Consider the following 17,745-nt stretch of genomic DNA (forward strand, 5'->3'; position numbering starts at 1 on the left):
AATATCATGCAATGTGATTCTTTAACAAATGATTATTGGAAGTAATAATACAATAACATACATTACATTATCCAGTAAAACTACCATTAACACAACAATCACATTTGAAAATAATCTGGGTTGCTAGAGGAGGTAACATTTGATTTATTTATTTTTAAATTGGTAAACTACTAGGCTACTGGCTTATTTATTTTGTTGTTATTTTACCTCTAAACTCATTTCTGGTACTATCTAAATAGATAAAACAACAAATCCCTCAGTCTGTTATAGCTCTAAAGATACATATAGATAGCGGGGTATGGTTTATTGTTTGAATTTCAGCAGTCCATTACCAAAGAGACAACCAATGCTTGCTGCAAAAGCATATTTCTACCCCTTGTGAAGTTTTTTCCCCTGTCTCAGTAAGCACTGTGTAGTTTATTAGCTTGGTGTGTTGTAAAATGAAACTAGAAGGGCAAACATGAAATTGGAGACTAGAGTTTCTGTTCATACTAGTTACACAAAGTGTAACTTTATAAGGCAAAAACACATATGATTTAAATATAATTGATAGTACCTGAAAGAAAAGGAGATTTGAGGGCAAAATTTGTATCTTTTTACTTCAATTAAGGAAGACAATTGGTTGTTTAGATTGGGTTTTTCATATAGCTAGGATTTACCTAGAAAGTTTTTTTGTTTCAACTCTTTAAGAAAACTTTTTAAATGGTAGTGGTATGTTTTTCTGCCTTGGTCAGTACTGCATAACATACCAAAAGCCCAACATTTGAGTATAACTTAAAGATTCTTTGATGCTTAATATTTGTCCAGTCCTAGTGAATCATTATTCTGAATAGCAATTCTCAGTGTAGAAATATGTTAGCTGAGAAAATATAAATTATGGCAATGTATCTAGACAAAATATATCCTCAGACAAGGACTAGCTTATTTAAAAATTCTGGAATTCCTAAAATGGCATAAGAATACAAACATCCTTTAAGTGAGTTATGAATATCATACACCAGAGATTTTTAGAAATGGACATTTAAAGTATTTAGCAACTGGTATGGCAAAGGATCCACCAATCAGAATGAACGCTGACTTAATTTAAATGAATACTTGCTGCAAACAACCAATAAGCCTATATTAGGAGGAAAGACTAATGAGCATCCCTCGACTTGCTATGTTTTATTTTTATTTTACTTAAAGTTCTGGGGTACATATGCAGAACGTGCAGGTTTGTTACATAGGTATACATGTGCCATGGTGGTTTGGACTTGCTACATTTTAATACGAAAAGCAAATGTAATAATTTATAATCCTTTCAAATGTTGCAAATTGCTAGCATTTGCAAGTTGACTGAAATAAAGAACATAAAAATTTAAATAAGGAAAACTCACCTTTACAGTTTAACCAATATACGGAACTGAACCGACACCCAAAATATGGAAAACAATATTTTTTGCATGCCTTTTCTTCACTACACCAAATACACTATATTTGGAAAGAGAAAAATAAAAGTGTTGTCCAAGTATAATAACCACAATCCCAGGAAGGTTTCAGTACTAATTCAATAAGTATTCAATATGTAATAGCCATTATCATTATAATAATAATTATTATTATTATTATTATTTGTGCTAGATGCCATTGGTGACTTGAGATCTCCCTTGTCAAGCCCATGTATCCAAACCTCGGCTGCAAAGGGTTTTGATTGCCAGTGGTTCACAGCTTCCCCTCTTCTTGAATGAAGAAAGGGGAACACCTAGCCCATGAGGTTACTATTTCCTCAGGCCAGTGAATGACTGATATGGGGTTCCAAATAGGGGACATCCTTACCTCAAGGCAGGGTCAACTCTGCGAGGCAGGGACAACTCGGCTGTGTGATTTTGTTTTCGTTTTTATTTTTTGTTTTCGTCCAAGGGCTACCCATGACTAAGGCCAAGAGCAGACTTTGGCCAAGACCTCATCGTTTCTTGGCTCTTGCCCCTTATCTTCCCTGAGTCTCTCACTCCTTAGGATTTTTGCTGAAGAGTAGTCACTCAAAAATCACATGTACCTGAATCCCTTTCTCAGACTCTACATTTAGGAAACCAAACCAAAGATATTATTTCACAAAGTTGTAATAAGGACTGCAGTAAATGGTTTTAAAATCTCTCCATCACTCTTTCCATTCCTCTTGCCTGCATCCCCCAGTCTTTCCTCTGGGATTGCTCCTCTGTTACACGTAGCCCAGCAAGTGCTGTAACAAGCCTTACCTCACCCCTCTTCCCACACCGCTCACTGGTGCTCAGATAATCATGTGGAAATAGAAAAATGGAATTCTGAGTCCTTTAAGCAAGGCCTAACGGTGAAAAACATTATGGGAGAAAAGACTAGAAGAACCTGGAAGAGTAAAAAAAAAAAATGGGGACAGAGTGGTAAAAATGGCTATCACTTACATAGGGCCTACTATGTGACAAGTACTATTCTAAGTCCTTTATATATATCCACTCATTTCATACTCATGACAATCCCATGAGCTAGGTACTATTATGTCTGCTTCATAGAAGAAAACAAGAAGGCACAGAGAAGTTAAAGACTTACATAAGATCAGATACCTACTAAATAGGGGAGCCTGGGTTCTATTCTAAGTAGCCTGGTTCTGTGCTGGTAACCAATTCTATAAGAATGAACCCAGACCCTATCCGATCACTTCTTGCTGTACATCCTGGGACCAGCTGAGGTAATGATTCACCCCAATGTAAAGAACCACCCCTTAGACATTGCCTGAGTACCAAGGCTATATCACAGGCCAGTTTTTGTTTCACATTGGCCAAAACTGAAGGTCAAATCAAGCCATTCAGGCAAATCTAAGATTGAAGCCACTTTAACTCAATGAGTCTTGTCTTCCCAGATGGTTGCTGAAGGACTGAAACTGCAAAGATAAAGTCTAGATTCAAAGATTACAGCCCACAGAGACTTCTGGCCTTCGATATTAGTACTCAGAGTCTCTGGGAATCAAGTCCAAGATCTAGCAGGGCTGTAAGGCAAATGAATTTCCAGAAAAAAATCTGAACCTGCAGCTAAGAGATCTGTGCACTTAAGTGCTAAGCTGATTCCCAGGCCCCAGTAACCAAGTCTACCACAGGTAAACTCCTAAAGAAGTGCAGGCCCCAGAAGAGATAATCTCCCCTACGCCTCTCTCTGGTGGGGACTCAGAAAATTATGGAAAAGAAACTCCTTCAGTAGCAGCTAGACTGGCAACCAACTCACTACTCAGCCAGGAAATTCAACAATGTATTACAGACTCAGAACATACTATAGGATTATTGGCCACTATCTTTCTTTCTAAATGGGAGCCTTTATTGCTGTTATCCTGCTTTATCTCTTCTATTGAACAGTGGGTCTTTGGGAGTTGGTTTAACTGATTATATAGCTGACGTAAAGGAGTGCCTGGAGCTGTATTCAAACACAATCAAGAGTAATGCACATCTCTCTGAGATTTCAGACTTAGAGCTGGGGGCAGTAACTGATAGTGACTTTGAATAAGTCCAGTTGCAGTTGAGATTTAGGTGCATTGTTTTGCCAGGAGCATTTTTAAAAATACGGGGATGGGAAAATAGAATATGCCTGTCCTCAAAGGTCAAGGGTGAAAAATGGTAAACTAAAGTCATTTATTTTTAAAATCTGTTTGCTACTTTGTGTCCCCATTCTCCTTTTTCTAGTAATCACACCTTCATCTACCGAGGACCTCTTCCCCAAACCTTGTGTGGTCCTGTGGCTGCCAATAAATTTTGCTTTACCCCATTCCTACTACTGGAATGGTCTTTTGACCAAGGCAGTAATCCAGTAACCAATGCTGCCCCAGACATAAAACCCCCATAGGGCCAATCAGAATCTTCCTTGGAATTGTATAGAGACATTGGGTTAGATCTTCTGGCAGTCAGCCTCTTGCCCAGCTGTATGGAGAATGTCTTTTACCATAAGAGAAAATAAAATCAATTCCCTGAGGGAGGCAGAGCTGAGAGATGAAAGGAAAGAGGAAAATGGGAGGGACATCTTTTGGTTCAGTTGTGCAAGAAGGCAAGGCCACACCTGGTCTTCCCAATATTGTGAGTCAATGAATTCCCCCTTTTATTAAATTAGTTTGAGTTTGGTTTCTGTCCCTTACCACAAAAATATGTGACTAATACCTTAACTAAACCTAAAAAGTTATCAAAGACCAGAACTTCACATTGCCCCCAAGAACAGTATACTATATTCAAAATTCCTAAATTGGTAATGTATAATTTAAGGTAAATTACACTTGATTTTTTTCTTGTAGTTAAGGAAAATAACCCATATAAATATGAAGCCATCAACCTCTTTGGAGTGTGACAACTAAGAAGCCACCTAAAGGCTTTAGTATGATGGTTAGTATTGTTTCATGGGAAAATTATAGTACTCATTTTAGGGTAGAACTGTTTTATTAAGTTTATATGAACATTACAATTGCTATTTTAATAAAAAGATCATTAAAATTAAAACATTCAGAAAGTGGGAAGGTACATAATGTTTAGTAGTTAAGGTTGTATAAATCAAATGGCTTAATATTATATCAGCGCCTGGGGGATGGGGTGTGTAGAAAATCTAGGATTGTTCCAGGCGGAAGAAAAGAATGGAGAGCCGATGTGGGAAAAAAGAAAGAAAAGGCCAATGATTTCTAAAATTATGAGAGAATGGTACCATAAATAAACAAGTAAAGAACATGAGCTTCTTTGGGGAAGGCAAAATTATAAATTCAGTTGAAGAAATTTTGAGCATGATGTGATTTAAAAAAAAAAAAAAACTATCCAGGAAGAAATGCCAATTAAGCAGCTGTGAGCATCACTGTTGGGAGTCATTAGGTTTAAGGATGTGAATTTGGAATTTCTTTATATGCAGGTTGTGGTAGAGACCAGGACTGTGGAAGAGGTGGCACGAGGAAGTGTGAAGAAATTCGCTCATTTAGGAAAATAAAGAAGAGGAATTGGTAAAGGAAACAAAATGATGAGGGAAGAAACAAGGCCTGTATAAAGCCAAGATAGCCAAGGAAGGAGCAAGTTTCCAAAAGGATTGAGTGATTAATTTGAAACGTTGTTGCATTTGGTTAGAGTCTTTTGTAACCTCTAAATCAGGTTGCTAAGGATTAAATCACACTGTGTGATACGGAAGAAATGGTAGAATAAGCACAGAATAAGTACTTCAGCTTCTAGAAAGAAACAAAGAGGAGATTTGGTTTGGTTTTGTGTTTTTTTTTTCCATTTTGTCTGAACTCAGAAGGAAGCCAATGCACAGAAACAGGCTGGATTTGTCAGAGAGGGAACAAGGAAATGAGAAAGGTTTTGAGTTTGTGAATGTGCATACGTTTCCGAGTATGACACATACATAGAGGTGAGCACTAAGGGATTCACCTCAGAAATGAGAATAGACTTCTCAAGGGGAAGGTCAATGTTAGAGAAAAGATACTGTGGGGAGAAATGCCAAATGTGGTTGAAGGGGAGAAGGAAAGAAAAGCACACTGCCATGTGTGTTCCTACGCAACTGTCTTGCATGCTCTGCTCATGTACCCCAAAACCTAAAATCCAATAAACAATTTAAAAAAAAAGAAAAAGATACTGAATTGGTTCAGATGAAAAATGAGGAAACCTGAACCTGCCAGATGGTCTTAAAATTCTCAAGGAAAGTCAGACCCTGAAAGAAGGATCATGCCAACAGCAGTAAAGTGCTGGGAATAGTTGCCATGGGAAATAATCCACGACATTGGTTGTCCATATTTTTTTTTCCAGTGGAAGGACTCCCAACAGGTGATATCCACATGTTCACTGGAATATCCAAATTTGGATCCATCACCTTCCATTATTTCCAACTCCATACCCTAACACACACACACACACACACACACACAATTTTTCAGAAAAATAAATATCAAAGTGGGCATCTCTTTGTGGGTTGTAAGGAATGACATTTATAAATGCATTTTACAAGCATATGACCAATCATCATTTCCTATGAACTGTACAATAGATAAGGTAAGCTGTGGCAGATTCAACGAATCCCACTGGGCTTGCTATAACTTGACTCCTTTTTGTCTCAACCAACCATCCATGTCAGGCCACAATTAGTAAGAAAGATGTGATTATGGAGAAAACCTAGACTCTATTCCAATATTTTATTTGTTTAAGTCAGTTGCAAAAGTCAGTCTTATGATGCTCATTAGCAAAAAGCAAAAAATGTGCTTATGACAAGTCTCACCAATGTGACACCAAGATTAAGAACTTTGTTTCCAAGGATTCGACGGGGATGCATAATGACTTTGATTGGCAATAAAAGCACAGATAACAAGATGCTTCAACTTTTTTAGTTAGCCTGATTTTTAAAATTTTATTTCTAATAGAAAATATCAACTAAAATACAATACGTTTTTCATACGCTATGTTTATGAGTTGTGTGTGTATGGGGAGTTGTAAATGTGATTTTTATGACTGAGTTTTTGGTAAGAATGCTTTCTAACTCTAGGAAGGCTAGTCCTATACTATGAAATCACAAGGAAATGTTTCAAATAGAATCTAAGGAAGATTCCCTTTCAGTTAAGAAGAATAAGCATATCATTTATCATCCAAATTGGAATATTTTGGGAAATGAAAAGGAGCTGGTATATATTTTCTCCAGGTCAATGGAGAGGTGGGCATAAAGTAGCACAATATTAAAGACATCTGTTCATCCTCGTTTTAGTCTAAAAAGAGCTCAAATATTCTTGGTTGCTTCATGAGTTAACATTTTATAAACTCTGGCACTTTCTCTGGGAGTATAGGAGCTGGCAGAAACTACCACTAAGAGCTTTGCATCCTTCCAACTTCTGGGAGAGCAGGGGATCTTTTTCCAAAGGATAACACCCTAATTCTATGTTGACCATGTGGAATTATCTCTTAGTTCATTTCTGTGAGGTACTGGAAATATTTTTTAAATTACACTCAAATACACATACTCCCAGTGTTTTCATAATGACTGATATTTAAAAAAAATTTAAATTATCTACCTTGTTTCATTATAGAGTGTAGTGAATCAATTTACCTTCCTTTGAATGGGTCAAGAGTTAATTCAATAGTTATTGAATGCTTGCCATGTGTGGGAAATGTGTGAGGTGTTAGATATGCAAAGATGAATAAAACATGGACTCTGTCCACAAGGAGCTGAGAACAAGGAAAAGGTGAACATAAAAACAATTCAAATAATATGAGTTACAATTCAAAAATGTACATGTTCAAGTCTGAAAGAGAGGTATAGGGGAAGTGGAGGAGGTATTCTTCCTCTAAAAGGAAGAATAAGAATAATCAATATTGGGTAAAAAGGACAGCAATGTTTTCAGTTGGGGAATGATGTTTATGTGTAATGCCTCAATTTTTTCCATAGAATTGGAGATGAATACATCTGTTGATATTGACAGGATGAGGGAATTGCTTCTGTGGGAAATTTTAGGCAATGTTGCTAACCAAAAGCAAGGATGGGTAATATTTGGGCTCAGGTGAGATCAGAAATTGTGACTTTGTAGTTGTACTAATGCAGATGTTGATGAAATATGCTGAAGCAGCAATCAGCTAGTAATGTACAGCAAAGGAAAATATAAACCAAAGGACAAAGGACCAAACAGAGCTGTGGAATGTGGATCCACAGCAGTTAAAAAAATGAGGGCATACACATTGCATGCCTGTATCAAAACATCTCATGTGCCCCATAAATATGTACACCTACTCTGTATCCACAAAAAATAAAATTTTTAAAAAAGAGGACAAAGCCATTAAAGTAGACATAGTTTTTATGACTCCCAGGGAAGTAATAAATCTGGGCAAGGAACATTGTTGGTTGCTAACATCATCAAATGCTAGACAATAATCCTTATCTGCCTCCAAGGGCCCCTCAGCATGAAGCATTCCTACCAAAAAATTAAACAGAATCTTATAAAGCCTTTATATCTAATTATCAGTTTATTAGTACAAAAGAACAGGGGAAAAGAGGAACATGATAAAAAAGTGCATCACTGGGATGTGACCAGCAAAATCCAGACTGTGAGAAACCAGAGAGGACAATCTAGTTTCTCTAACAAACAAGTTTCAAAACAGAAAAAAAAAAAAAAAAACAAGGAAGAAGGAACATATAGATTCAAAGATACTTAAGATATGTATCAGCCAACTGCAATGTATGTGATTCAAACAAACAAAAATGACTCAACAAGACAAATTTATTATTTTCTGGGTGTCTGATAATATTAAGAAGTTGTGAACTTTTAGGTATGATCATGAATGAATTTGCAATATTTTAAAGTAAAATGTTGATTAGAGACATATGCTTAAATATTTTAAATAAAACAATATGGTATCCATATCATCATTTGCTTCAAAATAATCTATTTCAGAGGGAAGAGCATACATTAGAAAAAGGTTGGCCAAGATGGCTCTTGGGGAGTATAAAGTTTTATTATATTGCTTTCTTCATTGGTATATTTGACAACTTCCATTATAAAACATTTAACAACAACGAAAACTGGAAGAATATTGCATTCAGGTGAACAGCCATGAGGGAAGAAAGTCTATAGGAGAGGGCCAATAAACTGAAGGGAAAAGAAGAGTGTTAAAGGACTGGAGGATGGTCTTGTCTTCTTGAGGCCAAAGAGTAGGTACTGTCTAAGGGAGTGAGAATACAAATGCCAATGTAGATTGTGCAGGGTTCAGGGATGCCAGAAAAGTGATGTCTTACTACACAGGGTTGAGGAAGGCAGGACACTGAGACAGAGTATGCCTGGGTCATCGCTGGCTGTGGAAAGCATGTAAGGCAATGGTAGTACAAACTGGGTGGAGAATTCCGTGAGCCATAAGCCCAGGTCCTCATTAAAGTAGACTAGTGATAGATATTTATCTTCTTAGAGGAAGATAAGACAGGGCAGAGGGTGTATATCCAGATCACTATGAGTGATACCAACTCTAGAGTGTGCCCTTTTCTAAGTAGTGATTTCAAGCTACTGTTTTTAGTGTTGTCAGTTATCTGATACAAGTTAGACTACAGTGATTTTTATGAGGGTTGCTGCAAGCTTGTCTGTGACACAAGGTGGTGATTTCTCTCATAACTTAAAGCATTTCTGCTTTCTTCCAAATCTGAAATGAAGAGCAATGATTTCAGACATTTAATCATCAAAGAGGGCTTTAGCTATACTGTGGTTAAGGAATGGTATGTCATTCTTTCTAGTCTTTAGGAAATAGAAGTGGGAAGGAAATTGTCACCACATCTCAAAAGATACATCTTTTCCTTTACTTACAAAAAATTATCCCAAAATTTCAGTATAATTTTTTCAAGCAAAGAATTATTTTCTTTTTGAAGTATAATTTTCCAGAAGGAAGTACATGTTTGTACTCAATTATCTCCATTGTTTATTTCCAGATCCTCAAAGAATGGTTTGAAATGCATAAATAGATCTTAATAACTGTTATGAGACATTCTTGTTAGAAAAATTGTGTAAAACAAAGTTTAGCATATCTTTTAAATAACAGCTGTAAATGGTGACTTTATAACATTCCCAGAACAATTTCCTCATAAGAAAGTTAACTTACTTTCTTATCTTTTGTGCACAACTGACAACTCTTCTTTATAGTACATCCTACAAGAAAAAAATATTAAATACAAAAATAAATTCAAATCCTTTTTATTGCTCAATTTTATGTAAAAGTGCATTTCATTTAGTCATTTCTGTTTTAAGCCATATTCATCCATACCCCAGCATTTTACTTCATTATTTTCATGTATCTAGACATTTCTTCCACTGGTACTACATACATCTTCTTAATCTTTCCTCCTATTTCTTGGAAAAATATGAAATGGCATCGTACAACTTTGATGAGCCAAGTTCTAAAAAAACAACCCCCAAAACACAGTAAGGAAAAACAAATTGGCAACACCATTGTATTTTAAAATATCATGTGTCATTATTCAGGATGGTATTGCCAAGATATTCCTACTTAACTAATTAACCCTTTAAATATTTTTTAAAAAGTAATTCCCCATCTGTTTTTGCCACAAAGCTTTAAAAAATTCTCCAAAATGAGGATTTTTATTCCTCTTGTTTTATGGAAAAACAAACAGTATGATTTACATTTGAAAGTTCTAGAATAAAAACTCGGAATTTGGAAAAAAACATTTCAATGGCTTATTTTATTACTGTAACATCTTCTTAAATAAAGGTTCTAGAATTAATGTCCTAGTTGTTTTGTGATACAGCAACAATAAAGTCACTCTCTCTATTATTTTGGGGACAGAGTTCATAGGCTCTGTGGGAAAGGTCAGACCTTTCTATTTAATTTCAAATTGTTTGATTGGATTCAGGTCTGATTGGGCTGGGGAAAAAATTTTACAGTTCAGCTTTCAAATTCAGTCCTATTGACTGTTCCTTCCTCCTAGCTGAAAGTATCCTTGAAATACCCATGAGAAAGTTGAGTGAAAGAAAAGGCAAGGTGAATGGGAAAGACTCTGCTGCCTCAGCTATGTGAAGAACAGCTGGCCTCAGGCTCCTTTTGGGAGGCAGAGCAGGGAAACACAGGACACATGACTTGGCCACTGTTCTCCGACCTCTACGTGCTTCCCACAGCTTTTTTGTAAACTGAAGTTTTTATTTTGGAATAATTTCAGATGTACAGAAAAATTGTGAAGAGTCTACAATGAGTTCCTGTATATTCCTCACCCAGTTTCCCTATTGCTAATACCTTACACTACCATGGTACATTTATTGAAAATAAGAAACTAACACTGGCACATGACTTTTAACTAAACTCCAGATTTTATCAGGATTTTGCCAGTCTTTACACTAATGTCCTTTTCTGTTCCAAGATCCCACCTAGAATACCACATTGCCTTCAACAATGTCTCACTCTTGCCTTGTTTTTCATGACCTTGACAGTTTTGAGGACTACTATCATCAGTACTTTCATATATTTTGTAGAATGCCCCTCAACAAGGATGTGTCTGATGCTTTTCTCATGATTAGAGGGGGATGAGTTTGGCGAAGAGCACTGTAGAGAGGAAGTTCCCTCTTCAACACATTATGTCAGTAAATGGCCTGCTCTGGTTCCATAGTAGAGGTTTAGATCGAGCATTTGTATAACTAACCAGCCATCTCTTTAATACTCATTTTTGCCCTTATTGGAAAACTAATGAGTTTACAGCTGACCTATGTGCTACGTGAATCAGTAGGTTCTTTTTTTCTGTTCTATTCCTGAAGAAAGAGGTTCTAGCTATTTCCATGGCATTATCAGGTACGAGATTATTTCACCCTAAAGCCCTGAGGTTTGATTGTGTGTTTTCTGTCTGGTTACTTATTTGCTCTTGATTACATTTTTCATGACTTCTGCATCATTTCTCCTAGTTCTCTTAGAACATCTCTGGCTATTCTTTTTCAGTTTCTTCAACTAGTTCCACTTCTACCAATGTCTGAAATGTTGCTATTCCATAAAGTTCCACCCATGATCCTCTTCTCCCATGAAGGATCACAATTTCAAAAGCCTAGAGATGCCTGGCATCAAAATATATTATGCCAAATATCAAAACAAAACTTTTTATTGGTACTATAATGAATTTATAATACAAAAATAAAGCTTATCTGCAAGGAAAAATTTTTCAAGAACGGCTAAGAGAAAAAAACAATGGGGAGTATATGAAAATAACAAGATTTTATATATTAAAATTCTTCTTATATTTTATTTACCTATTACATCTATTTTAATACTGTTAGGTGAATAAAAGTTTGGAATATGCCATCTTGGTGCACTGTACTATATGTCAATATGGAATATCACTTTTTCTTTGACTTAATGATTTTTTTGACTTGAATTCTATTTTGCATAATATTGCTACACTTGCTTTCATTTTCAATAGCATTTGCAAGGCATATCCTATTCCATCAATTTATTCTTTATTCCTTTATTTCCTCTAGTGGCTTCAAAATACATATTCTATTTCTATTCTTGAGCTGTTGCTTTAAATATTTGGGGTGATATTTTATATGCATCTTTCTATCATCATAATCAGGATCTACAGTCTCAATTCAGACAAAGATCCTAATGTTTTTACTCTTCTCTTTCTCCCCATACCCCTTCCCAGTTAAATAATTTTAACTATTTAATAGCAGTTAAACTTCCATATAATTTCTATATCATATGGATTTCAGAAATCAGATGGAATTTTAACTGCTATTAAAGTTATTAATGATTATTAAACATATTTAAATTGCTGTTGACTTACAATAAATTACTTAGAATTAATTTTTCATTTTACTAGTTTATTTGCTTACTATTCTTTCTTGAATCCCACTTTTTCCCCTTATTCATTTTTCATTTTGCTGGATTATATTCTTGAGTATTTTTTTAGATGTCTTTGAGTGATAAACTCTTTGACTCTTTAAGTGTCTAAACATTTTCATTTTGTATACCATCTAGAGAACAGCTGGCTTAGTCTGTTAATGTGTTCTAGTTTCAACACCATTTTCTTCAAAACTTTAAAGATATATATATATATATATAATATATGATATATATAATATATATTATATATACATTTTATATATATATATATGGAGTGTCTCTCTGTCACCAGACTGGAGTGCAGTGGTGCAATCTCAACCTCTGCTTCCTGAGTTCAAGCAATTCTCCTGCCTCAGCCTCCCAAGTAGCTGAGACTATAGGCACACATCAACAGGCCCAGCTAATTTTTATATTTTCATAGAGACGGGGTTTCACATCATATTAGCCAGGATGGTCTCGATCTCCTGACCTTGTGATCCACCTGCCTCAGCCTTCCAAAGTGCCAGGATTACAGGCATCAGCCACCACGCCCAGCCCAAAGATATTTTTCTGTAGATTTTTCTTTCATTAGTTCCTCTCTTCCATTTCTCTCCTCCTAAAACTCCCATTACATTAGCATTGGCATGAACTCTTGTCTCTTTTTTCTACAGACTCTCTATTTCTTGTTCTTTTGACCTACATTCTGAATGGCTCAATTATTGAGCTTGCTAATTCACTCTTTAGCTATTTTTATGCTGATTATATTTTTAATTTCCAAGATTCATAATCTTTTCCAGAATAGTCTGTTCTCATTTCATGGATATCTCCATGAGAATATTAATGATAGTGTTGAGAAAGGCATCCATCCTAGACCCTGAGCATCTCTGAATTTCCTTGCTGAGTGTGCCAAACTTCTTGGGATAATCATCCTCTGACCCTGCACCTATTCTGTATCTAGTAACCTAGTCAGTTAAATAGGTCAAGGCAACCACAGTATAACTATAGTCACATTTACTCCCTAGGGACTAGATATTTCACTGCTTGCTTTAAAAAGTCATAAGCTCTTAGCCCTGGGTTCCTTAGCTGCAGTGCAACTGGCTGTATTCATAGCCACAATCTGATTGTTCCATGGGACTTGAGGGCAGGAGAACTGGTGCTACCATGCTTATGTTCCTGCTGTTGGCTGTGCTATGATCAATAAACCATCTTGCACGGATCCATTGAGTCTCACTGTCTACTTTTAGCACCTATGGAGTTGTGGCAAGCCAATCTACTTACTAGCTTAGTCATTTCCTTTGGAATCTTGTTGGTCCTTGCCATTTTCTATAGGAGGAATTTCTAATTTCAAGGTGCTTTCCCCCCTCTATTAAATGGGTCTTAATAAATTGGTTATTTCCTTTGTTGGATTTCATGATTCTTGATTGTGTTAGCATGATCAAGTTAGGATTTAGGTGTATGTATATAGGCTATTTCCATCTCTGTAGTGTGGGAGAGGATTGGGACATGCTGCCAGGTTCAGTGTGTTGGTAGTATATCTTTCCCTGTCTTTCCAGGCCAATAATTCACATTCATTGTTAACGTGGGGCAGTTGCCTCTGCGACTCTGCTGCCTACTTCTTGAGACAATTGAGAAGGTGGAGAGGCAACCAGCTATAGCGCTCTAAGATCAGCACCCAGGTAGCTGCTCCACAACTCCCTCATGCTCTTTATATTCACTGCTGCTGGGGTTGGAGCAACTCCATAATACACTCTTCCATTAGTCTTCTCTTATGTGTGTTTTAGGCTGTGGATTTTCTCCATTAGTCTGATCTAAACTGCTTTCTGTTTTTCAGGGATTCTTAACATTTTCTGGCCCTCATCTTGTTTTCCAGCACTGTCATAATATATATCTCTATCTCTACATCTGTATCTAGTCAAGTGCTGCATAACAATATCTTGGTTAACAGACTGCATATAGGATGGTGATCCCTTCAGATTATAATACTGTGTGTGTGTGTATACAATTATACTTTAAGTTCTGGGGTACATGTGCAGAACGTGCAGGTTTGCCACATAAGTATACACATGCCGTGGTGGTTTGCTGCACCCATCACCCCATCATCTATATTAAGTATTTCTCCTAATGCTATCCCCCCCAGCTCCCCATCCCCCAACAGACCCCCATGTGTGATGTTTCCCTCCCTGTGTCAATGTGTTCTCATTGTTCAACTCCCATGTATGAGTGAGAACATGCAGTGTTTGGTTTTCTGTTCCTATGTTAGTTTGCTGAAAATGATGATTTCCAGCATGGATGAAGCTGGAAATACCATATATTTTTACTGTGCCCTTTCTGTGTTTAGATAAGTTTAGATACACAAACACTTACCGTTGTGTTATAATTGCCTGCAGTATTCAGCATAGTAACATGCTGTATGGGTTTGTAGCCTAGGAGCAATAGGTTAATTTAGCCTAGGTGTATAGCAGGCTATACAATCTAGTTTTGTGTAAGTATACTCTGCCATTCACATAATGATGAAATTGCCTAACTATGCATTTCTCAGGGTACACCTCTATCATTAAGTAACACATGACTACATAATGTTTATTGAAAACTTATGTACCAGTGTTCTGAGTGTGTAACATAGATTAACTCATCTGGTCCTCACAACAATAATTTACAGGAAGATACTATTTTATTCTCATTTTACTGATAAGAAAATTATGACACAGAAAGCATGTGCCTAGTAAGCAACAGAGCTGGGAGGAGTCCAGGCAGTGTGAGTTCTGCCTCTAGTACAGGAGCAACTCTTCACTCAGATTGGGTGGACTAAGGAAGGCATTATAGAAGAGGTGGAATTTGATCCAGGACTCTGAATATCAGAATTCAGTTTTACATCGCAATTCAGCATAATGTCAAATTTCCCATTTCTGCTAGTGGCAGAAAACTATAAACTTGCAAAGTTAAGTTCAGTCAATTAATTCATCCTCCTTTGAGTAAATATTAAACGAAATATAGGGTTCACTTCTTCCCCCTTTACCTTGAGGATGCTATCGTTTTCTGAGAGCAAAGGAAAGCTATGTGTTACCCTGGCACTAGGGTGTGACTGGCCTGAGTCTCCTCCTCTTCCTTGCTAGCCTCACAGTGTGAATCTCATCTGTCCCCTTCTTAGGGAGTGTCATGTCTAGCATCTGCAGTCCTGCTGTGGTTTCTAGATGTGTGGTCTAGTATTCTCTGGGAAAGATCTATCCCTCTTCAATTCTGCCAGCTCTCGCAAGAGCTGCCTTGCCTATACTCCACCTCCTATGTTGGGAATTTTAGGGCTTTTTACTTTTTACTTTTTTCTTTTCCCTACAAAATTCTTATGTCCAAGGGATTCTGACATGTAGTCCTTGAGTTCATTTGCTACTGTTACCTACTGTTTGAGAGGCACATTAGCCTCATATTATCTAAGAGACCAGTGGACTTGGAGTAAACTCTATAAAGTGAGTGACAGCTTCCTAATGTTTTCCGATTCCCCTTCAACCTGCCTGAGATTTTTTACTCATCACCCCTTTTCTTTACCTCAGCCAGAACTGATATGCCAGGTGTCTCCCCTGGTTCACCAGCAGCATTTAAACCTTAGCATCAATGCTCTAATCCTCCTAATACCTGCCTGATAGTCAAAATCTTAAAGTCCCTTTTGTCTTAAAGATGGTTATATGAAATTAAGAATCCAACCAGGAAAACAGAAATCACTCGTGTATACATAACACTGGGAACTTAGTACTAAAATTGGGTATGCAGGGGATAAAAGAGGATGAGAAGTCTACCAGTGGAAAGAAAGTGAAGTCCACCTCCTCCCAGATAAAGGCTCCTCCTAGGCTAGAGGATGGAGGAATAAAGCAGCTACTAGAGACCACCACAGTAAGTAGGCTTAGAATATGTGACAAATATTCTCGGTGTGTTCACAATTAACAGAAATAAACAAATGAAGAGAGAAAACTCAGAAGCTCTGCCTTACATTCAAATTATTTGGCCTTCAATTTATTTCCCTGGAGCTATCTGCCTTTTCATCCCATTCTGATATCTTTTTTCTTTTTTAATTTTTTATTGGATTTTAGGTTTTGGGGTACATGAGCAGAGCATGTAAGACAGTTGCGTAGGAACACACATGGCAGTGTGCTTTTCATTCCTTCTCCCTTTCACCCACATTTGGCATTTCTCCCCAGGCTATTCCTCCCCACCTCCCCCTCCCACTAGCCCTCCCCTTTTCCCCCCAATAGACCCCAGTGTTTAGTACTCCCCTTTCTGTGTCCATGTGTTCTCATTTTTCATCACCCGCATATGAGTGAGAATATGCGGTGTTTCATTTTCTGTTCTTGTGTCAGTTTGCTGAGGATGACGTTCTCCAGATTCATCCATGTTCCTACAAACGACACAAACTCATCATTTCTGATTGCTGCATAATATTTCATGGTGTATATGTGCCACATTTTTCCAATCCAGTCTATTATCAATGGGCATTTGGGTTGATTCCAGGTCTTTGCTATTGTAAACAGTGCTGCAATGAACATTCGTGTACATGTGTCCTTATAGTAGAATGATTTATAGTCTTTTGGATATATACCCAGTAATGGGATTGCTGGGTCAAATGGAATTTCTATTTCTAAGGCCTTGAGGAATCGCCACACTGTCTTCCACAATGGTTGAACTAATTTACACTCCCACCAACAGTGTAAAAGTGTTCCTTTTTCTCCACGTCCTTTCCAGCATCTGTTGTCTCCAGATTTTTTAATGATCGCCATTCTAACTGGCGTGAGATGGTATCTCAATGTGGTTTTGATTTGCATCTCTCTGATGACCAGTGACGATGAGCATTTTTTCATATGATTGTTGGCCTCATATATGTCTTCTTTCGTAAAGTGTCTGTTCATATCCTTTGCCCACTTTTGAATGGGCTTGTTTGTTTTTTTCCTGTAAATCTGTTTGAGTTGTTTGTAAATTCTGGATATCAGCCCTTTGTCAGATGGGTAAACTGCAAAGAGTTTTTCCCATTCTGTTGGTTGCCGATCCACTCTAGTGACTGTTTCTTTTGCCGTGCAGAAGCTGCGGAGTTTCATTAGGTCCCATTTGTCTATTTTGGCTTTTGTTGCCAATGCTTTTGGTGTTTTGTTCATAAAGTCCTTGCCTACTCCTATGTCCTGGATGGTTTTGCCTAGATTTCCTTCTAGGGTTTTTATGGTGCCAGGTCTTATGTTTAAGTCTTTAATCCATCTGGAGTTAATTTTAGTGTAAGGTGTCAGGAAGGGGTCCAGTTTCTGCTTTCTGCACATGGCTAGCCAGTTTTCCCAACACCATTTGTTAAACAGAGAATCCTTTCCCCCTTGCTTGTTTTTGTCAGGTTTATCAAAGATTGTATAGTTGTAGATATGTTGTGTTGCCTCCGGTGCCTCTGTTTTGTTCCATTGGTCTATATCTCTGTTTTGGTACC

General features: G+C 37.1%; 1 protein-coding gene across 6 annotated transcripts in view; it reads right to left on the bottom strand.

Annotated features, from left to right (window-relative positions):
* PTTG1IP2 (PTTG1IP family member 2) overlaps nt 1–17,745 on the bottom strand; it is a 126,495-nt gene that overhangs the window by 75,483 nt on the left and 33,267 nt on the right. For 2 of the 6 annotated variants that reach the window (XR_013524007.1, XM_035254987.3), the window contains 2 exons: nt 9,579–9,625; nt 1,377–1,470 (listed from right to left, as the gene is read on the bottom strand). The exons of 1 other annotated variant lie outside the window; for it this stretch is intronic. Coding sequence is in view for 3 of the 5 variants with exons in the window: in XM_035254987.3 (XP_035110878.1) it covers nt 1,377–1,470; nt 9,579–9,625 (141 nt within the window). In the remaining 2 variants the exon portion in view is untranslated. The remainder of the gene's footprint in view (nt 1–1,376; nt 1,471–9,578; nt 9,626–17,745) is intronic. 3 more of the 6 variants (XM_078342916.1, XM_078342914.1, XR_013524008.1) reach the window with 2 other exon arrangements.

This window comes from Callithrix jacchus, chromosome 11 (genome assembly GCF_049354715.1).
Source record: "Callithrix jacchus isolate 240 chromosome 11, calJac240_pri, whole genome shotgun sequence".
Taxonomy (NCBI): Eukaryota; Metazoa; Chordata; class Mammalia; order Primates; family Cebidae; genus Callithrix; species Callithrix jacchus.